At 46.7% G+C, this 23,275-nt stretch overlaps 1 protein-coding gene across 5 annotated transcripts in view; it reads right to left on the minus strand.

The window, feature by feature from the left end:
- The window catches only part of LOC142573217 (uncharacterized), a 105,852-nt gene extending 94,573 nt beyond the window's left edge, over positions 1–11,279 (minus strand). The window contains exons 1-2 of one of the 5 annotated variants that reach the window (XR_012826249.1): positions 11,122–11,276; positions 8,182–8,248 (exon numbers count right to left, since the gene is read on the minus strand). Coding sequence is in view for 2 of the 5 variants with exons in the window: in XM_075682808.1 (XP_075538923.1) it covers positions 8,182–8,248; positions 11,122–11,167 (113 nt within the window). In the remaining 3 variants the exon portion in view is untranslated. Of the gene's footprint in view, positions 1–8,181; positions 8,249–11,121 lie in introns of all 5 variants that reach the window. The other 4 variants (XM_075682808.1, XR_012826251.1, XR_012826250.1 and 1 more) reach the window with 4 other exon arrangements.
- Between the last annotated feature and the right edge of the window lie 11,996 nt (positions 11,280–23,275).

Consider the following 23,275-nt stretch of genomic DNA (forward strand, 5'->3'; position numbering starts at 1 on the left):
AACAAGGGCAACTCCAAGAGGAAATGCTGGGCAAAAACTGGCACTGGCTTAGCCCGGCTATGCCAGGATATACGTCGCGAAAGCTAAGGCATAGCATGGCTAGCCTTGGTTAATCTTGTTTGCAAGTCCTGGTTAGTCTGGTTGTCTAGCTATGTTGCGGCGTTTAGCCAGTCGTTCAGCGCGCTGTTCGTCTGTTTCCTGGGCGATTAGTTTCCTCTTCATCTCGTTCCGATGTCGATTCAAGGCCTCCTCTTGCTTATCAGAATTGTCGCCGTCCATACTGCCGCCTCAACTGTGGCTGCGGCGCACGCGAGCTCTCCTTTTCAATCCTCCGACATGTTACCAGTCATGCGACGCAGCTGGTGAGGCCAGCGGACGCGAACGCAACGACGAGGAATGCGGTGAGATATCATGTGCCTCCTCGGAGCACGGCCCCGGCGAAATCGCAAGTTCGGAGCCGGTAAAACGTTCGCTTTAACATTCAATCGCTAGAGCGTAAAAACGCATCTCTTAGAAAGGGACTATCTGATATTAAATCAATATTGCAGGAAATGCAGTATAAATAGAACGCGCGATCGGCGGCCAAGCTGCCGCAGCGGCTGCCTCTCTCAACAGAGGCGCTAAACGTAGGGCGAGACCAGAGCTCATGTATTACGAGACGCTTAACGTATCGGGCATGAAACAACTGCTTGACCAGTTAAGATCAGACATAGTTGCTGAAATTAGTCCCATCAAGCTCCAACAGAACTACCATACAGCGAGGCTTGAAATTTTAGAATCCGACAGACAGCGCGCGCTGCTCGGTACGCCCTCACCACGTAAGTAAATGGCTAACGCAAGCAATCTAGTCATCTGGCAATGGAATTACGCCAGCTTCCGCAAAAGGAAGGTGCTCTTGCAACAAATACTAAGTTCTACTAACGAAAGGTCGTCAGTAATCCTGCTCCAGGAAATGCTCACCGACGTGATCGCTCTTCGCGACTGCCGTGCACAAGCGCACTTTTCGGAGGGCAAAGGACGAGTAGCGCTAATCGTCTCAAAGAGCCTCGTGTATTTATGTCACGACGTTAGGCCAAACTTAAACTTGGACAAATCATGATCGAGCTCATCCAAAACGCTAAACTCTAGCAATCCATTTTCATTCTGAACGCGTACAGCTCACCAGCCGACAGCAGGGAGGCGTTTAACGCTCTCTTCCAGAAAGCATGTCAAATTGCTGGCGATTATCCGCTTACCATAGCAGGGAACTTTAACGCACAACACCAAGATTGGGGTTACATCAAGGATACGGCCAAGGGCAAAACCCTCGCTGCACAGATCGCAGCCTGCGGACTCACCTTGGTCACCGATCCAAAATATACCCCACCAGAATTGGCAACTTGGTTAGCAGGGATACCACACTAAGCCTGGCCATGGTTGGGAAGGCGGAGGAACTCGTGTGGACCAGTTTACATGAGCCTCAGCAGTGATTACTACAACAGCAGCCTCGCGATAAAGAGTCGGATCACCGACTCTCAAGAAAATTGTGAGTAACGGATTGGTACCTATTAGAGCTATCAGAAAGCAGGACGAGACTAAGTACAGCTCGTTAGAGGAATTATTCACTTACCTCAGAGAAGACGTCGCCGCTTTCACAAAGGGAGTAGAAACGGACAAAGAGGTAGAGTGCATGGACAGTAGATTAGCACTCCTGCTAGAAGTCAAAAACGTACTACAGGCAAAATGGGAAACACAAACGTTAAACAGACGATTACGCAGGAAGATTGGAGAACTTAACAATCAAATACATGACTATAGCCAAACCCTCGCTCGGCAGTAATAGGACGAAGTATGCAATGCCGTGGACGGGCTCATGAGGAGAGGAGCTAAATGGAACATCACCAAGCAACTGCTTGGGGACAAACGTACCAAAGCCAATCAGTGGCTAACTAAGCCAATCATTGGCTAACTATTGACTCAAGCACAACTTAAAAACTCTTGGCACGACCGAAGAACAAATTACAGATGAGGTGACCTCGACATACCTCTGTATTGAACCCGGCTCGCACAATGAATACCCCCCCCCCCAGCCCGGCGACGCACGAGAACGGAACGGAGCCTCTGGTCTGCCCCTTCACGTACGCGGAGATGAGAGAGGTACTATACGAATGCAATTGCAGATCAGCACCGGGTCCCGGTGGGATCACAAACAAACCCTTAAGGAATTTGGATGACGTGGCCATCGAGCTCCTCACGAAAAGAAATCAACGATGTTTGGGAGACAGACGAGACAGCGTGGGAATGGTGCAACCCGACCGTAATCCTCATGCCGACGCCGAGGAAACCCTTGGAGCTAGGCTCGCTCCGGCCGATTTCACTCACTTCGTGTGTGGGGAAGGTCGCCGGGCACATCATTCTCCATAGGGCAACTAAATTCATAGAATAAATGGATCTCCTTCCGTTTAATCGAATTAGATTCAGACCATCTATGTCCACGCAGGACGTAATGCTGCTTCTAAAACACAAGATTATTGACAATGCCTCCAGAAACGCCAGAGCTGTTCTGGCACTGGACCTGGAAAAGGCCTTCGACAAGGCCTTCCACGAGGTAACGCACTCTCGCATACTCGAATCGATTAAAGAAGAGGGTCTGGGAGAAAGTTGTGCAAGTAGGCCAGCTCCTTTCTAAAGGACAGGGAAGCCATCATTCGCCTATGAGCTCTGGGCTCGAGAGCGTTCGATTTCGGAGCCAGAGGCACTACGTAAGGGGCAGTCCTCTCCCCGTCCTTTTAAACTTGTTCATGAGAGCTCTCTCCGGCATGCTCGCCGAGATTGGAGTTCTCGGTCACGCCTTCTACGCCCACGACATCACAGTATGGTTCGAGGGAGGTAGCGACGGCCACATCGAAGAGAAACTATAAACACCGATCAGAGTCGTTCCGGATTTTCTCACTAAGGCAAGACTCTGCATATCGGCTAAGAAATCGGAACTACTACTATTACGACCCACAATCGGTGCAAATAAAGGGACACCTCCCGATATCTCTATCACCACCGAGACCGGATCCGTTATCTCGGTAGTACAGAGTCAGAATCCTCGTCATGTTCCTGGAGCAGGACGGCAGTTATAACTACACTCAGATCGCATTGCAACCAAAGCCTATTCCATCACAAAGTTAATCACGAGGGGGGGCCAACAAAAAAGGAGAATCTTCGGCGACTCTTCCACGCCTTCCTCATCAGCCAAATTAATCACATAGCCCTGGCCCACAAGTAAAGCGGAAGTGACGCGGCTAGACTAAAAACAATCATTTACAAGAGCATAAAAAAAGGCACTGGATCTTCCACAGAGCACCAGTACCGAAATTAACTTGAAGCTAGGCGTCCGCAACGCTTTTGGAGAGATAATTGAGGCGCGACAGATGGCATGAGTTACAATACTGGCTTCGACCAAAAGCCGGGAGACAGCTACTAGGGCGAATCGGTCATGGTTCGAGCATCACCAGAGAGAGGGAGTGCGCGCTCCCTGTCAAAGTCAGGAAAATCTATTCGGTATACCAGATACCTAGAAATATGCACCCTGCACACAATTACGGCAGACGAAAAGCGAGGGCTAAGGCCCTTCTTAGCAGAGTGACTAAGTTTGAGGGCAACGTCGCCTTCGTCGACGCTGCGCAATACTCAGTTTCCGATCATTTTATTTCAGTCGCTACCTCGCAGCGGGGAGAGCTGCTGACGTCGCTTACGCTTCAAAATATTAACGCCGACAAAGCTGAACAGGTGGCTGTAGCCATTGCCATGGCCACCACGAACCGTTCCACTATCTTGGCAGACTCTCGAGCTGCCGCCAGAGCATTCATGAAAAGCTCGGCATGCAAGGAAGCCGCTCGCGTTCTCTCTGCACCATCTTGGGCAGGGAAAAAGCACTTAATCTGGTTTCCCTGGCACATGAGCAACAATGCTCATGAAGCCGTCCACAACGCCAACCAACTTCACACTCCCAGGCGCGAGATCTCGTCCGCCACGCAGGAAGTGGGCAATAGGAAGCCGGGGGAGACCGTGGGAGAGCAATGACAAAGGGAGCTTGTCCTTACTTTTAACGAGGTATGCAAGCACTGTCAGTGACGGCGTCGGAAGTTTCCGCTTTCACACCCACACCTATACAGACCACAGGCAATCACCCTGCGAATGCTACAGATAGAGACGCCTCCGTCTCCATTTATTTGCTCTAAATTCCTAGGAGGCATCGACCTGAGCTATCCGCGCTGTGGACACCCAAGATGCACTCTTGAGCACATGCTCTGGCAGATGAGACGGTCATTTGAGGAATCGCCAGCCGTTTGTGCGCAGGCGCGAGTAAGAGCGGGTGCGAGAGAGAAAATTTGGGGGCTTTTGCTCCTTGAATTTATTGCTCTACCTAGGCACTACGGAGGAGGTTTCCTAGCCCGTGTTGTAGGAGTTTGTCCCTGGGCGTTCCGGCGTTGGTGCCGGCAGCGTGTCCCTAGGCCCGCTGGCTGCCGGCGCTGTAAATTGGTGAAGCACCGGGCACTGACGCCCGATTTGGCGACCGCTGTGTCGGACAGACGATCTCGCACCTGCGGCACTCGTGCTAAGTCAGTCGTGGCGGATCATAGCTTTCTCGCGTTTTACGGCGATGTACCTTGTAAATAACATCATAGATGTTTCTGTGGGAGCAGGAGCGACCGTAGCAGAGCACGCGCCGCATATAATGAAAAAAGTCGCGGGGCGCGGTAGTGCTGAACTTAGCGTCACAAGTTAGCGGCTGGACCTAACTATATTTATTGAATCGTGCTTTTTACTGATTGTAACAACGTGTCATTATTTCGCAATATTGGCGCCGCCTCCAGGACACCAAAGCGACAACGGCGACACGAAAGCTAGAACCCGAACTGGTACGTTTGTCCCTAGGCTTCCGGCATTGCGGAGTGCTGTACGGCCAGCCGCTGGCTGCCCGTGCGGTGAGGCAGTGGGCGCAGACGCCCCTTGGTGATCGCTGCGTCTGAAGGGGCAATGTTCTGACTGGTGTTGTATAAGTCGCGGGTTGCTTTTTTTCGTCCCGACGATAGATTGGATTTTTTATAAGCACTGCTCCAGGAGGGCACATGTGACCAGCAAACGGAGACCTCAGGAGAGCACCTGAGATTGTAAAAAGCAGGCGGCGCAGGATCTCCAGGGCACCCAAGGGCTAGCGGGGACATCAAAGTTGGAAGCAGAGCGGCACGCCCGTGGGTTGGGGCCGCGGAGGGCAAAGGGTGGCAGGGGGTGTTCGCGTAAAAAAAACTGTCTGTCCTCGATAGCGGACAGCCGATCTTATATACCCCTGGCACGCGCAGGCATTGGCGAGCTCCAACCCACGGAGCAGTTCGGGTTCCAGCTATGGTGTCCCCGCTCCCGATTTATTGTCCTGGAAGTGCCTGCAAAATGCGAAATGATTACACGTTGTTACAATTAGTAAAAAAAACACGATTGAATAAATATAATTACGTCCAGCCGCCAACTTGGGACGCTAAGTTCTGCAGTACCGCGCCCCGCGACTTCTTTCATTATATGCGGCCCGGGCTCTACTACAGTCGCTACTGCTTCCACAGAAACATCTGTGATGTTATTTACAAGGTACACCACGGTAAGGCGCGAGAAAGCTATGATTCGCCACGACTGATTTAGCACGAGCGCCGCAGGTGCAAGACAGTCTGTCCTACTCAGCAGTCGCCAAATCGAGCGTCAGTGCCCGCTGCTTCACCTATTTTACAGCGCCGGCAGCCAGTGTGCCTAGGGACACGCATCCGGCGCCCACGCCGGCACGCCTAGGGACAAAGGCCTATATACAACACGCGCTAGGAAACCTCCTCCGTAGTGCCTGGGCAGTCATATATTCAAGTAACAAAAGCCCCCAAATTTTCTCTCTCGCGCCCGCTCTTACTCGCGCCTGTGCACAAATGGCTGGCGATCCCTCAAATGAAAGTCTCGTGCTACCCCTTGGGTGCCCTGGAGATCCTGCGCCGCCTGCTTTATTATAACATCAGGTGCTCTCCTGAGGCATCCGTTTGCCGGTTACGTGTGCCCTCCTGGAGCAGTGCTTGTAAAAAATCCAATCTATCCTCGCGACGAAAAAAGCGTCTCGCAACTTATAAAACACCAGTCAGAACATTGCCTCTTGCGACACAGCGATCACCAAATGGGGCGTACGCTCCGACTGCCTCTCCGCGCGGGCAGTCAGCGGCTGAGCGGATACAAACTGGACCGCACTCCGCAATGCCGGCATGTCTGGGGACAAACGAATACAAGGCACGCTATAAAACCTCCCCCGTAGTGCCTAGGTAGAGTCATATATTCAAGGAGCAAAAGCCCCCACATTTTCTCTCTCGCGCCCGCTCTTACTCGCGCCTGCGCACAAATAGCTGGCGATCCCTCAAATGAACGTCTGGTCTCTGGCAGCGCCTCGACTTGTGCGGGAGCTCAGGGTCTTCCTCTTCGGAGAAAGACGCTCCGGCTCGTCACAAGCTCCAACAAGGGATAGAAAGTCAGAGCTGTCCAGAGAACCCGCGAGATCGCCGAGTGTCTGGACTTCCCGGCTCCATCGTGGGATTGGCCCGCAGACGCTGCCCGCTAACCGGGACACTCGTCGTCTTCTCAGGACCGAAGTTAAAGTTCTTTGTCTCTCTGTCTGTTTGTTTGCTGTCTGTGTGATTATTTTTTCATTTTACTTAATTAAATAATTAGTACTAATTTTTGGATCTACTCCTTAGATATATTTAGATCGCGAACGATCGCGTCTGCAAAGTACTACATCGCCATGCGCCGCGGAAAGGTCTGAAATTTCAAACCGAACGCTGTTTTTCCTTCTCGCGGCCACCACGCTCCAAATCGGAGGATGACTTACTCGCGTCCCTGCGCCTATGTACTGATGTCCACAGTGTGACGTCGCTCGTGGTGACACGTGACTTCGAGAATTACTCAAGACAACATCTGTGTGATCTGGTGCTTGAATTGACGGATTGAAGTTTGGAGAAATAAATAAACACAAACGGTATGTCTGCGTGTTTTTGTTTTACTTTGCACCGAAGCAAGAGAGATGTGCTTCCGATTCATCTGCTTGGTCCCGCGGCCGTGCGTTCATGTGCGCAGGTACCGAAACTACGCCGTTTTCAACCGTGTTTCAGCACATGATCATGCTCGGCGATGCGCTTGTTCTGCCTCAGTATTCGTGTAGATCTGCATTATACCGCTAGTCATGTGTCCTTGTGCACAGCGCGCAAAATCGTGCGCTGCGCGAACGAGACAACAGCTCATGCACGACGCCGTCAGCGGAAACGCGCCTCGCTTAAAGACAAAAAAAAAGCGAGGAGAAAAATAAGTAAAGTTCGGGCCTGTAACGTATGCATCCCGTGATCCTCGAGGTCCGGCATGGGAGAACGCAGGGAAGGGATTTCGCTTGCGGAGGCTAGACGGGGCGTATGGAGAGAGAGTCTCGCTATGCAGAGGAGCTCACTTGCTGAAATCATGGGTTCTCGGCACTGAAATATTTCTATCTCGGCTATTCATGAGCCGATCTGAAAAGTTTTTCGGCAGAATGATCCCTACAGGACACGTAACAACTTCCAGCGTATAACCAGAATTTCCTATGGGGCCTGGTGAGGGGCCCTTTAATGGCGAACTGCGCCTCCGCCGCGGATCGGCCCAGCATCGCACTAACTTCGGGATCGGCGCACGTATAGAGCTTAACGCCTGCTTCACCTCCGCCGCACGTCGGCCCGGTATCGCAATACCTTTGGGATTTTGTGCCTATACACGGACACGAACCTGGGGGAACTAGCCCTTAACACCTTCGCTGCAAAAACTCCCGATCCAGTTTTATGTTGCTCAATAGGTGCTAAATAAAACTGTTTTTCCAAGCGTGAAAGAAGACCGCAAATGCGCGCAAAGTGCCTCGAGCAGCCAGCCGCGTGGAAATTTTGCGTGCATTTGCAGACTTCTTTCACGCTCGAAAAACACTTTATGTAGCAATTGAGCAACAGAAAGCTGTATCCAGAATTTTCCATGTCGCTCTACAATTTTCTCACTGACACTTTTCATCTAATTATTGTATTTGAGAAGTTGACTAATTAAGGAAGGCTAATTATCTAATTAGGCGGAATGAAAAAAATACTTTCAGTATCTCCGAGCGACGGCAAACAATATTACCTGTGTTCTGTCCAGCTACGTAGCACTTGCATATTTTTAATCTTTGGCCAAGGTTTCGGGGGACAACCTACGAGAAGAAAGGAGGTGGAAATGAAAATTGATGAAAAAGAACTTGCCACAGGTGGGGAACGATCACACAACCTTCGCATAACGCGGTTCACCGGTTGCCTTCACCCACAAGAACATCACGTTCCTGTGACGCCTGCGGCAGAAAGGATGTTCCGCATCCGCCGCCAAGGTTTGTGAGTTGTGGCCCTGGCTATTAACACTCCCAGGGTTCTACTAAGAAACGTAAATACTCAAGGAAGTGGATGGGCAGACTGTGCCGCCGTAGCTCGGCTCGCAGAGCCACCGCAGGCGTGATGCGAAGGTTGGGGGGATCGTGCACCCCCTGCGCCAAGTTGTTGTTTCGTCCACTTTCATTTCCATTAATTTATCGTTTATTTATTTCCTTTTTTTAGGCCCAAGTAACTTCCCCTATGTTGTCCTTGGTGTCAGTGTTTGTTGGCTTCTTATTGTACCCTGTATACACGTTATACAGGGTGTCCCGACTATCATGCAGCAAGATTTAAAATATGCAAATGCCACGTAGCTGGACAGAACCAAGTTAATGTTATTGCTGTCGCTCCGAGATACTCAGATTACCCTTCACATACTGCCTAATTATATTATTAGTCTTAATTATTTAATCAACCTTTTCAACCTTATAGTTCCATGAAAAGTGTCAAAGAGAAAATTCTAAAGCAACAAGAAAAACTCCCGTCACAGCTTTCTGCTGCCCAATACGCGCTGCATAGAAGTCTTTTTCCAAGCGTGAAAGCACCGCAGCCCGCGAATACGCGCGCATAACTGCCGCGCGACAATGCGTTTATTGGCGGGCTTCTTTCACGCTCGGAAAAACACTTTTATGTAGCGCGTATTAAGCAACAGAAAGCTGTGACGGGAGTTTTTCTTGTTGCTTTACAATTTTCTCATTGACACTTTTTATCTAAAGACATCATTTGAAAAGCTGAAGAAATCATTAAGGCCAATTATGTAATTAGGCGGAATGCAAAAAATATTCCGAGTATCTCCGAGCGACAGCAAACATTACCCTGGCTCTGCCCAGCTCCGCGACAATTCCAGATTTTTAAACCTTGCTGCATGATATAGTCGAACCCAACCCGTTGGATAAACACCTATTTTTTGCACCGTTTAAAAATTAAATTATGGGGTTTTACGTGCCAAAGCCACTTTCTGATTATGAGGCCCGCCGTAGTGGAGGACTCCGGAAATTTCGACCACCTGGGGTTCTTTAACGTGCACCTAAATCTAAGTACACGAGTGTTTTCGCATTTCGCCCCCATCGAAATGCGGCCCCCGTGGCCGGGATTAGATCAAGCGATCTCGTGCTCAGCAGCCCAACACCATAGCCACTGAGCAACCACGGCGGGTTTGCACCGTTTGCCACATACGGTAGACGCCCCCTATGGCTCACACTAATTGTATCACTTTTCACGTGCGCCAGTACAAAGACGAACTGTTTAATACCTGCTGGCTCCGGTTACCTGCTGACAGTGGCCCCAAAGTCTGGGGCACGTTAATAAAATTGATTGATCAATAATTGGTTGATTTACAGATTGACATATTCCGATGATTAACACACCTCCCTGTTATTGTTCTTTCCCGAGCTTTGCATTGTGTCATAGTTTGACGCTTTGTTCAACGGCCTTTGTCCACCTTTTTCTTTTATATTTACCTATGCTTTTCTTTTGAGTAGACTATTTTCTTCATAATTGTTTCTAATCATTATTTGTTCTCTCGTATTGTGCCTTGTTCTTACTTTTCGTTTATATTTCTTTCTCTTTTTTCTATCTGATTTCTCTTTATTTTTGTCTTTATTGGTTTGATGTGTGCGTGCGCCAGCGCTCAGATCATGGGTTTGTTCCTGGGCCCGTTAAATAAATTATTGATTGATTTATTCGTATTTTATCGGTATATTACCATACGAGCAAAATTATTATTAACCGTGATTTTGGAGCAGAGCTCTGACTTTGTGGTGACTGATTGAGCTGTCCACAGCCACGTTCTGGCTACTTGAACACAGTAGCCGACCGCTTCGTTTTATCCAGTACACGCGGACTTCGTTCTTTAGAAACACGATTGAGAGCTGTGCAGACTGGGCATGCCACGGCGCAGTGACGCCATCTCTTGTTTTAGATTTCACTGACTTGCTTATGGGCCAGCAAAAAGAATCTCACAAAAGATAACGTCTTCAAAACAACTTTGAATGTTTCTGAGCATGCTTTATAACTTTTTGATGGGAACTCTTGAACTAAGACTACCGAATTGGCATAGCTGACTTGATTTAGCAAAATAATGCACTGGAAGTAATACTCTCAAAATTTGATGACGACTGTACGAGGAATATGCCGTTGTATCAATCACCTATAATACGTACATTTCTTTTTTAAAACATGGTTATTGTTATGTGAAACTCTTGGTGAACCCACATGGTAGGTGTAAACTGATTACACTACAAATAACGCACCAATGGCTCGGAACGGCTCCACGCATGACCGATAGCAAATCGCAAAGGTGTAGGGAAATGACCTGTTTTGTCGAAAACTATAGACATGCAACACTCACGTGCTTCCGGTACTCAATATTTCGCAGAATGTGATCTCCACGACTTTCGAGCTTCCTTGTATGCCTGCTATTGATGGGTAGAAATTGTTGGCTGCTAAAAAAGGCTCACGCGTACTACGCTCCATTCGAAGTCTCGTAATGAACATTCTTGTTCTCGCGCCAATGACCAACTGAAGGCTGCTTTGACAATTCTTTCGGAGAAGAAGCTGGGCCGCATCAGGAGCTACGACAGTCTTCACAACCTTAGCCACGTTGCTTTGCTAATGGCTGCGTGCAATTACTCGCCGTGAAATCTTATTTCTTTCGACTCACCGACTGAGGAGAGGGAGAGCAGGATCGTCAGGAGCCGAGCCGTCATAGCCGTTAATCCGCTGCGCCCGTATTGCGACTGAGAACGTCGCGAACAGTTTGTCTATAGAGTCTGGTGAGAGAGACACGCTCTCGCCTTTCTTCTGACGCCCGCTACATAGCGAAGAGGTTTCGCTGCGGCATTTTGGTCACGTGTTCACGCCTCTCTCGCTGCCTCCGTGGACGGGGGGAAGAGCCGCTAGAGACCACGGCCCTCAGAACGCTGTTGTCTTTGGAGAGAATGACATCCTGCTGGCAAGATAAGCGAGTCGAGAAATTGGCCCCCCAATGAAAGCGACCCTCCAAGTCGGCGTCTGCATTTACAGGCGGAAGCCAATGCCCTTTCACCAAGTGCAATACTTTGCTCGTCTCGGAATCGCCTAAATTACGTTCCTGCTTGTGATAAGTCCCATACTACGACGTCAGTAGATGTGCAGTACTTTCATATCTTCGCCCGTTTTTACATCTACGATTCTAGGAAACGTAGGAAATCTTCTTGTCCTTTGGAGCCACGATGTGGATGTACGCGCATGAGCTGTCGTCCTGCGCCACGTTGTCGCTATCCCAGGCAATCCCGGAATAACCTTGGCACATTTATTTTTCCGTAGCTCTGCGGCAGGTCGCAGTCGTGACGTGCAGCGCCTACGATGCCGACTGGCTTCTTCCGGCGGGCTCCGCTCGCCCGCGATGCGCACGTGACGGAGATGCGCTGCTATCCGGCACGCAAAAGAAGTACGTCGGCTGAACGATGCTTTTGAGCCTAATTAAGTTTAGTAGCAACGTGCCTCAGCCTACTGAAATTTTCAAGCTTATCTGAGCCTATCAAATTCGTACAGGACTAGAATATGCGGAAGAGAGTTCCAAGGTCAGAGAACCCTAACCGGACCCTCTCTAGATAATTGAAAAAAGCAAATTACAAACGAGCGGAAAATTTTGGAGGACGCTTGAGATTCGCCTTTAAGTAGGAACTCGGTAGTGTAAAAAAATACCTGACTCCTTCTCCCGCTTCCCGGCAACTGCAACTTGTGTAACCGTATTGTTTACCGGGAAATGCAGACAGCGAACGCTATGCACGAAGGGCGAGCTTCCAGGAAAAAATGGTCCGGAATGGATGGATGGATCGATGGAGGACGGACGGACGGACGGACGGACGGATGGTAAGAGCATCCTGTTTGGAACGGGCTAGTGACCTGCGCCATCAAGCTCTTGTCATTATATTGCCTAATATCCTATCTATTTAAAAAACAAAAGGAAGCAAATAAAAAAAAACACCACGAATTCCCATAACTAAACTTCCTGAATCCCTCTTGTGAGCTTCGTTTTTATACGCCTCCGCGGTTTGTCGTTTCTATACTTTTCTTTCACCACTCTTCCAATCTTCTTACTAATCTCTATTGCGTACCTGTTTACTTTCCCCCTGCTCTCGCTTCACCCGAGGGTTTCAAGACGTGCATAAAAATTCAGCTGGTCAGATATATTCACATTCTAATAAAACATGCTCCTTCGTTTCCCTAGCTTTACCGCAGCAAGCACATGCTTATTCTTCCATCATATATTTCGATTTATAGGTGCGTATTCTAAGGCATCCTCATCTCGCCTCGAAAAGTAAAGAGCTTCTCTTTGAGTTATAATAAATTGAGTCTTTCCTGGTTTCGGTTTTTCATTTTAAGTAGTTACTCATAGCCGTTTCTTTTCCATTGCCGGTACAGATGAGATTATCTCAGCCTCTCTGATTTTCCGCTTGACGTTCTTTGTTGCCATGTTAATCACCTTACAGGTCGCATAATTGCTGGTAAGCTTCCTAGTTCTTTTCCTTCACTATACATCAGTTTTTCCTGTACAAATGCCTCAACACACTCCCAGCCCATTTACTTTCTTCCATATTGCTCAGTCGTTTTTCATAATCAATTTTACTGTGAGCTTCCATCATTTCAAAACTTGTCCAGCCCGTTCACCCTGCGCAGCTTCATTTGTAGTCTTCCCGTGAGCGTCCAATGCGAGGCGTCTCACTTAACTTTGGTTGCCATCGAGTCCTGATTGTACCCCTGAATTCAAGCAAACCACCGCATTTCCAAATGCAAGTCCTGCAACCATTACACCTTTCCACGTACCCCGGAGCACCTCGCACATATATTCCCACAGCGCTCGGTTTCATTATAGCCGCATTTCTCTTCCCCTTTACTGTTATTGTTTCTTCCTTTCCTTCCATATATCTCTTGCCGTCGTTTATCCATATAGCAGGGTATTTATATTCTTCACGCGAGGCATTTCCTGTTGCTGTATTGACACTCTCTGTTCACTGTTTTCATTGAATATTATAACACCTGATTTTTATTGCTGCATTGCAAACCTAAATTCTCACCTTTTTGTCCACAGAGGTTGCATATCCCTTTGCTTGTCAGCTAGCAAGACAATGTCGTCCGCACAGAACAAACCTTGAAGCTGGTTCTCTACTACTGTACCCGCCTGTTTCTATGAGAGATTAAGCCTGATATTGCTTCTCTCTTGCGCTCATTCCGTACTCACCATGTACATCATAAACAGCAGTGGCAATAAAGGGCACCCCTTTAACGCCACTGCTGTTGTTGGTACGACAGCAGTTGGAAAGAGTTGTTGGTGTCAACATTTTCCTCGCTCCTCATTCCTTCCTATTCAACGCAAACGGTATTTTCTAGGTAAATCTCTCAAAAGCTGTAGACAATCGTGGCCTAAGCCTTCCCCTTCCAGAATATCCCACGAAATGTTGCGGTCTACGTTGTCATAGGCTCCTGTAATGTCTAAAAAAGGCCACATTACTACCCCTGATATTTCAATAAACTGAGTAAAAACAAATAAGTTATCATCCAAACGCCTACCTATTCTGAAGCCATTCTAAAGTTCACCAAGATGCCATTATTCTCTGCCCATGATTTTAGCTTTAATTTGATTGCCTGCATTGCTAGCCTGTATATTACCGATATAATGGTCAACTGTCTATGCGAGTGAATTCTTTCTACCTCTTACCTTCATAAATTAAATTCACTCTACTTTGTCGTCAACTATCAGCTATTCATCTATTTTTAAAACTTTTTCCTCTGGCTCCACCAGAGCTTCCTTGCATTTTGGTCCTAGTTAATTATTCAGCCTAACGGGAACCTTGTCTAGCCCTGTGGCTGTGCGCTTATGAATTTTCTCTTCCGTTTTCTTCCAGTTGAAATTTGTCCGCACCAGCTCCTTTTCCACCTGGTTCCCTTTCATGCTCTTTTTTTTTCTTCAAATACAACCTCGTGGTTGCCTTGGAAAGATTCGGCTGTTATTTTTAGGGTGTAATTTATTGCCGCTACTCCTTCCAGTTTGTTTCCATCTTCGTCTAGGATATGTTGTTCACTTCCTGCCTAATAATTTTATGTGGTTCCAATATATTCTAGGTGCGGTCTTCTTTTTCTTACGTATTTGTGACAACAAACGTTCACTTTCACCGTTTATCGTTGCTTGCACCAAAATCTGGACCATAGACTTTTTCTCCCGGTATATTTCCCATTTACGGGCTGCTTCATCGTGCGGCAACTGCGCTTGATTTGCCTGCCTGTGCTCTCGGGACGCTTTCTGTCGTTCGGCGATCGCTTGTCGTATCTCCCTTTTTCACCTGCTTTTCGGTTTATTTTTTTTCCTTTTCAACGACCATGTTATGCACGCTTCTCTTTCCGTATTTCTGCCGTTATTACACTTAGAATCTCACTATATTCCCACTCTTTGCTTGGTCATTTGCCAACCTCAACTCTTGTGACTATATTATTTGTTGAGCACCGAAATTTGGATAGGCCATTTTGTGCTCCTTGCTCTCTTTCACAACTACATATCCCATTTTAAAAATGATGCGTTTATGGTCGCTCCCTACCCTTCCTTGTCAATGACCATTCTTCACAACTTGTCATGCATTCGTTCTGTCATCAGACAGTAATCATCACCAGTCGTCAGTGATAGGAAATGCCTTGCCACCAAACTCAGTTAAACGGGCGCATCAAATCGGGACTTCTTCAAATACGAAGTGTCGTCCGGTTATAATGAAATCATCAAACTTTAAAATTAAGGAGAACATACTTTCGTCGCGCAGCCAGCTTAAAGGTAGTAACATTTCATTATCTCAGGACTTCTCGCCTGCGACAAGACTCGCTCGAAAAAAACTTCTCGAATTTGGTAAAAACCAGCCTAATTCCCCGTCATTTAAACTACGTTTAACAAGCTTTTCATTGATAAACAATGTTTAGTGTATCATCCAACAAGTGACAGCGCCAAGCCAGTTAAAAGCGGTCTTCCAGATCACGCAAGCGCACCTGACACTCTGCGTCATCACACTACTACATAGCAATGCGCGAGGGGCAATGGCGTATCTTTTACAACACAAGCGTCCGTGCTTGTTGCTAACGCTAGAAGTGTGCTTCGCAAGCGCGAAGAACTTGAATGACTCATCTATAACTGTCATGATGGCATTATTGTATTATCGGAACCGTGGCTACAACCCTATGTGCAAGATTGCAAAATGTTGGAACACATTATCGCATCCCATATATATTCTCATCTTGAATGTAATAATTTTTTTTGCCCGAAACAGCATGGTTTCCGGAAAGGATTTTCTTGCGAAACCCAACAACTAGAATTCACGTCAGATTTACACTTTGATATGAACAGTAATAAACAAATTGACTGCATCTTTTTGGATTTCTCGAAAGCATTCGATCGTGTAGCCCATAGTCGCCTGATATCAAAGCTCTCAGCAAATAAACTGGACTCACTAAACCTATCATGGATTCGTAATTTTCTTACTAACCGCGAACAGTTCACTGTTGGTGCTAACTTTTCCCTCTGGCCTCTCCGACGTCACCTCTGGTGTACCTCAAGGCAGTGTACTTGGGCCTCTTCTTTTTTTAATTTACATTAACGACTTACCGAACAATATATCATCTTCTGTACGATTATTTGCTGACGACTGTATTGTATACCGTTCGATTAACTGTACCTCTGACCACGCGGCACTCAAAAATGATGTTGAACATATCAGTGATTGGTGTGCTACGTGGCTCATGTCCCTAAACGTGTCGAAGTGCAAAGTAGTTTCCTTTTCTCGAAAAACTGTTAACTCTCACTTTTCTTATCATCTGGATTCTAACATAGTTGACCACACCCCACAATATAAGTGCTTAGGAGTGCTCCTTACACACAATCTTTCATGGACTAAACACGTCACCTCCATTTCAGCTAACGCCTCTAGATCATCAGGGTTTCTGCGCCGCAACTTCAGAAGTGCGCCCTCACCACTACGAAAACTAGCTTACGCAACTATTGTACTGCCACAAATTGAGTACGCCTCTTTTATAAGGTCTCCTCAGAAAAATTACCTCATCGAACTCCTGAAGAGCATCCAGAATAGAGTGAGCCGTTTCATTTCTGAAAATTATAGTAACCAGTCAAGTGTAACCCAAATAAAAATCGATCGTGCGTTGCAACCACTAACTACTCGCCGTGATATTGCCCTTCTATTATTATTTCATAGATTTGTTCACCACAGTTGGCCTAACCTTATCAAACCTGAAGAAAGCATCCTCGACGTCACAACGACTGAACAATCAGTTCAGCTACACCCGAATTTACAAGCAACACACACGCTTTTAATTTTTCAGCTTTGCCCCGTGCGGTCCGTTTATGGAACGCACTACCAGATACCATTGCATGCCAATCTGCATTCCGCAATCTGCTAACCGATCAATATGCCGTTTCAACCGTCTAAACACGTCATACCTTCTGTAATTTTCTTGCATTTTTTCTACAAGTTAAATAATTTCAGTGCTCTCAATTTTTTTACAATATTTACTACTGTATAACATGCAAAAACGTTTACAATGTTATTAGGCTATTATGTTGTTGTTTACCATTTATTGTTATTGCCCTACATATTGTATTTGCTAATGTATTAATTTTCCATGTTCTGTGCGTACTCCTTTCATTATGCTGATGTTTATTTCTTTCCCGATTCCATACTAATATGTTACTGTATTTCCCCCCTTACATTATGCCTTCTCGAACGCCTGTAAGGTACATGTAAATAAATAAATAAATAAACTCCGTGTGCTTGCTGGATGTTTCAGCAACACATAGTTTTATGGCAGTATCCTCCTTGCGCAGTCCCCAGTTCGTTGCAGCAGAAGAAAACTTGCTCTCCTCACGGTAGCAAATCTTCACCAGGCTCAGAGATGGTTGAGTTAAGGACTTTCCGCAAGCTTCGTGGGCCTTTGACGCTGTGACCCGGCCTGCTTTGAAGGCGAATCACGTTGCTGAGGCCGACTGACTTGATGCTGCTTCCGCATCTTTACCAGAATGACTTTTCACACTAAAACTAAATATTCATGACATATCAAAGGAAGTTTACACACCTGGGGTGCATGGCATTCATAAAGCTACACCTATCTAGCACCACCTAACCAGAAAATGGTACACGCAATAACCATGCAGCTTGGGCAACATAAACACTGGCGGTTCCGAGTATCTAACAGTCCCTTGTCTGTAATGCAACATGTAGTTACTCTCTCTCAATAAAACTATCCATCAATGGAATTATGGATACCTTTGGCTCAACAAAATATGCCTAGGCAAACTTTTCGGACATCTCCGGCATCGCAATCCTTAACAGCTTGTGTCTTACCAACTGTCCCCGAAGAGCAGTGGTGTGCTTTACTTGTACAGGGATGAATTTCTCACAATAGTTTTTTTTTTATTGCGAGAACTGTAGAATATATGCCTCCATTCGTAATTCTGTCGAGAAAAGCCTTCCACTCGTTCTGTGAAGGCCTCTCAATCGTGGTGGCTGATTTCTTTGACGATGATTCATGCCCGTGCAGCCGCGTTTTCTTGGCGGCTGTCGACGCAAAGGCAATGTGTGCAAGTGCCGCACAAGGCACAGTACTCGTGTACGGAGTCAGCCATTCATTTTCCTTGCAAGCCTGACCACACCAAAGCTTAAAGCTGCTTCTGAACAGAAGAGCACTGCACCAACGTGCGAGCAGGCTTCTCCGAAACCTGCCATACACGTGCAGTGTGCGGCTTTTACCATTCCATCCTGCTTGACTCCAGTGGCTGAGTGGAAACTGCCTCGGAGTGATTTACCTGCAAACGGAAATGATTTGATTGCTGGTTCTATGCGTGCTAAGAACACCGGCTGCCCCATTGCAAGAAAAGCAAGGCGAGTTACTACATCAACAGTGAGTGAAACTGATGTAGGTGTAACCATGAATGTATATAAGCAAAAACACTAGCGAGTGGTTTTAATGTTTGCACAATCGCGTCAGAACTGCGCGCACGTACGCAAAGTTCGCGGCCTCGCCGGTAGCGATAATTTGTAGAACGTAATAAACGCTTCGGCATGTGATGAGAATTCGCAAAGGAAAAGTGCCGGAGCAAGGTGAACCGTTGTAAGTTGCCGCTAGACTGCCAGTATTTATAAAGGTGCAGAATGGTGGGAAAAGCCACGTTGTGTACAAGCGCTATTATTTTAGTATTGTTTTTTTTTCTGCCTAAACTCTGGAGGGGACTCTTGCTGGAGCCTGCGCTATACAAAAATTTACTACTAAACTCTTGATGTGCCATCAAGCAGTCACGGTACATGAACGATAAAGAAGTCGTAGCTTTCGCAAAAACTTGATGAAGAGCTAAGAGATTTCGCTGCGCAACGAAACAACATTCCGAATACGTAACACCACTGTCACACACATTCGCGAGCATTACCTGTTAGCGTCACAATGCGATCCGGTAATCCAAAGACTCATGTTGCTCATGGAGAGTTATAGATTGTCTTGCCTTGGTGCGCACGATGACGCGGTCGCCCTGTCTTCTCAGCTGGGGCTGTTGAACAAAGCCGCTGGTAAAATAGTTATGGGACTCCAGGGATTCTTTTTCCTTCAGCTGCTCGTGAGTTAAGAAGCTTGTAGCATGCACAAGGTAGTCCTTGATATCCGAAATCTCTACCTTAGGTACGAGCGCAAGATCAAATAACGCCTCTTTGGAAGTTAGCACAAGTGGATCGACGGCACCGCAGAGCTCCACTTTCTCGACGTAGCGCTCTTTCGTAACGGTCCCTAAATTCTGCGCGTACACGCTTAAGCTTGTTAATGAGGGGCCGTCATACATGCTTACAAATTTGCAAGAGGTCAGCGGCTTACTGCAGTCTTTTCTAAGTAGAAAAGCACATACATCGGCAGTGCTTCAACAGTGGAGATAGCTTTTTTTAACAACGGCTCCCTGCCAGGGTTTGGTTGTTTCACGACAAAACACAGACATCAACAGAAAGTTTAATTTTATACGTGAAGTTCTTTGGGAGATTTAAATTAAGAAAAATCAAAGGCCTAAACGCCCAGCAGTGGGGCATGCCAGAAGTGACGAAAGACAAATTTGTGAATTGGAGTTGTTGACATATACAAGCTGTGCTTGGTCACGAAGGGAACATTCAATTAATTTTAGTAATTTGCATGTGGATCGATATTAAGTTAACTTATTCAGGAGAAGGAGGCCGTGGCACAAAGTATCAGAATTTAAAAAGCTAAAATCATACATTCAATGAAAGAACTAAGTTTAAGAGAGAAGATCAAGTTAGTGAACATGAGAACGGTTGTGTTTTGCATAAGGGCGAATGCCTTATGGCAACAATGTTGACATTTGCTGTAGAAGTTTTGTGACACAGTTTAGCATTATTGTGGAGATTTAAAAAATGATGTGGCAGGGAGGTTTGGCTTGGCGATCCAGGCTAACAATTATTCCACCCGAGTGTCTCTCACAATATTACTGCTGTAGATGACAACATGCATTCTGTTCCAGAAATTTTGTTTATCAAGTGCAGTAAGTCCATTAACAAATTTTATTGGAATCTGAGGTTTTGTTTTGTTAAATTGAGGACTTTGTTAAATTGAAACCACTTGATTAGATCATGGAACATGTCATAAAATTTAAGCAAGAGCCAAAAATGTCATTTTTGTCTACGATCAATCTTATCGTAGCACTTGAGCATGTACTCTACCTTCACGGGAGAAACGATTAAACATCCTTAAAAGCTATACGTCAGTAATACTTAAATCACCAGAACTCAATTAGACCTACTATACCCACATTTTTCTTTTTAATTATGGAAAATCAGGCAAGATGTTAGTTGATTCTAGGTTTTCAGTGCTCACGAATGTGACAGCGAGGGTATCGAATGGCATGTAGCGCAGTGCAGCGAAAACAAGGACACAAGAAGAAACAAAACACAGACATAATTAGGCACTAGTGTCTGTCTTTCGTTTCCTCTTGTGTCCTTGTTTTTGATGCGCTACAATACATGCCGTTCCATGATGATCAACCAACAATCCCACATCGCCACCTTTGTAGAGAACAGAAAATTTTGTTATGCACTTAAACCTCGATATAGCAAAGCAGGTAAAATCTGCAACATCATTCGTTGTACCAAAATTTAGATGTAGTAAAATTCGACCTTGTATGCAAATAAGTTCAGTAGCCGATCGAATTTTATTGCGCGGACAGGGGCCGCACAATTTTCTGAATTATCCGGCAGTCGTAAAAAAGCAAGTTTGAATGAGAAACAATTTATTTTGATGAATTTAGGAGTCAGAGATGAATCCTACGGTTTCATGCCACGTCGATATCTTCACATCGGCGGTACGAACTAAGCGAAGCCATGCTTTCGCGTGCACTCCGCCCCCACAGCTAATAGCGTCACCAGGCCGCACTGCGACGACGCTATCATGAAAAGTGCCGACAGCATAGAGCGAATGTTTTGTCCGCTTCTCACTCCAACGGGTCACAACAACTCGAGATTGCGCAACATCCAATACTAAACTTGCGGGAAGACAGCTTACACAATGTCACGCCGCCTCGGAACGCCCGCTCTTTCCACACGCGACAAATTTTGTATAAAGCACTGTACTCTTCTGTAGGTAATTATTGCTTTCTCTTTTGGGGTACCGCACCTTTTACGAATATAAACCGCTTGCATCTCCTTCAAAGGAAAGCCATTCGAAATATTGTGAATGCGCCGCGACTAGAACACACTGAGCCCATCTTTAAGGCACTTGGTATAATCCGCTTCACCAGTTGTACGAAACATTACTGCTCCGACGGTATAAAGCAAGTGCGAAAAATAACTGCTTTTTGTTACAGCTGTCCACATTAAAACGCAAAGAGCATAAACATTCAACACAAACTAGCTTGAAATGGTTTGTACCTAAGACCCGTGCTGATTGTGGTTGTCAAATGTTGTGCTACACCTTCCCGCATTTATTAAACAAAGAATTTCCATCGATGCACGTATAGCTACACAATTCCAACTTTGTTATCTTGTCTTTGTTATCATGTATTTGTTCTCTGAAAATGTTTTCACGCTGTATCTTTGCATTTTTTCTTGTACCACTGCCAAACCTCTGTAGCGCGCGTCGGCCTCGTCAAGCCTTCTCATTGGCTTTTTGCCGGCGCACCCAACATCCGAAAGATGTTAAACAAACATATTGTATTTTATTGTAAAGCTGCGTGCGCGGCTGCGTATGTGCTCAGCCGCGCGTACAGTAAAGCGCAGCCACGGCCGACACGCGCGCCAGAAATTGTGAGCACACCAACTTACCCCCCTAACCTCCCCCCCCGCCCCTCATGTGCGCTTAATCGCGTTACAGTGAGCTCGCTCCCTTTCCCCTTTTTCACTCCGCTCGCGCAGGAAGGTGGCCCTCGTGAAGCCACCATTCTTCTCGTCTCACCCACCACACTTTCACTCAATTTAAAGCACAAAACGCACGTGGCGCTATAGGAAGTTATCGCACTTGGACTTTATGCGGAACATGATGCGGCTCAACTTCGGCAGTCGTGCTTGTCGCGCCGCGCGCAGTTTGAGAGGTGCGTTTCCAAAGCCGCTTGTAGTTCAATCATTTTGATATCTGCGTCCGCGGAAGTTTCCATCGATTGTCCTGGCATTCCTTCGCGGTGTAAACGAAATTTCGTTATATTGAAACTGCATACAAATACAGTTCGTTATATTGAGGTCCTAATTGCATGGTGTTCATTGGAGAAGAGGTTATGAAAGGTTAAATACTTCGGTATATCGATAAATTTGTTTTATTGAAGTTCGTTATATCGAGGCGTAACGTATCGATATTTGAATGTGTATACATTGTTGTGTAGCTCCTTGAGTCACGGTTTCCACATCGCTCGTGGGTCCAAATACTTTTTGCCAACTCTGTTCAGTATAGCGGCAAAAAACCCACAGAAACGTAGCTCGGGTCAATAGACCCCATGCAAAAATACGCCACCTGTGGCGGTCACCGGAACCACAGCGCGCAAGCCGTGCGCAAGCGCCATGTTGGGGGAAGTCCGGAAAGACAACCAAATCGGTCGGCGCATGGACAAACGGCGCTACTCGGAGCTAGCCTGCCTTGGACAGTGGCATTCCTGGTTCTGGTGTCATCTGGATCACGGTGGTCAACTCCTGCTGTGTTCCGCAATGCCACTAGCACGGATATCGCGACGGGAATGGCGAAAAGGTACGTCCGCGTTTGCTCTTTCGCGTGCTGTGAACACTCGATGCATGTTTTCTTGTATCGTGTTTTGCCGCTGTTCACAGTTTAAACTCGTGTCATTTTTTTTTCTTATTGACTGTAAATTGGAGTTACTGCAGTTATCTATTCTGAACATGAGACACAGCGCAGTAATCGCAGGTCGACGAAACTCTCCGTCTCTGCTCGTTTCGCGAGGCGCCGAAGCACAAAATGAGCCGGGTACGCAGGAGCGTCGTTTATTACTAAAGTATGAGGTGGTGCGCTGACAGCTATACAGTTTAATGGTGGATAATTGGTTTTGTGAAAATTGCGCAGATGAATACCGTTTGTTCGTGCGAGCGTGTGCACCCGAGTGAACGACGTTTTTACTGGAAGCAATCAAACCCAAGCGGCGGGTATACTCTTTACCGCAAACTCGTGCACGTTGCGTTTGTTAGCGGCACGGTTTGGTTAAAGGAGTTTAACGTCCCAAAGCGACTCAGGGTATGAAGGATGCCGTAGTGGAGGGTAACTGATCATTTAGGCCACTGGGGTTCTATAACGTGGTGACATCGCAC

Source organism: Dermacentor variabilis, chromosome 2, assembly GCF_050947875.1.
Source record: "Dermacentor variabilis isolate Ectoservices chromosome 2, ASM5094787v1, whole genome shotgun sequence".
NCBI classification, from domain to species: domain Eukaryota; kingdom Metazoa; phylum Arthropoda; class Arachnida; order Ixodida; family Ixodidae; genus Dermacentor; species Dermacentor variabilis.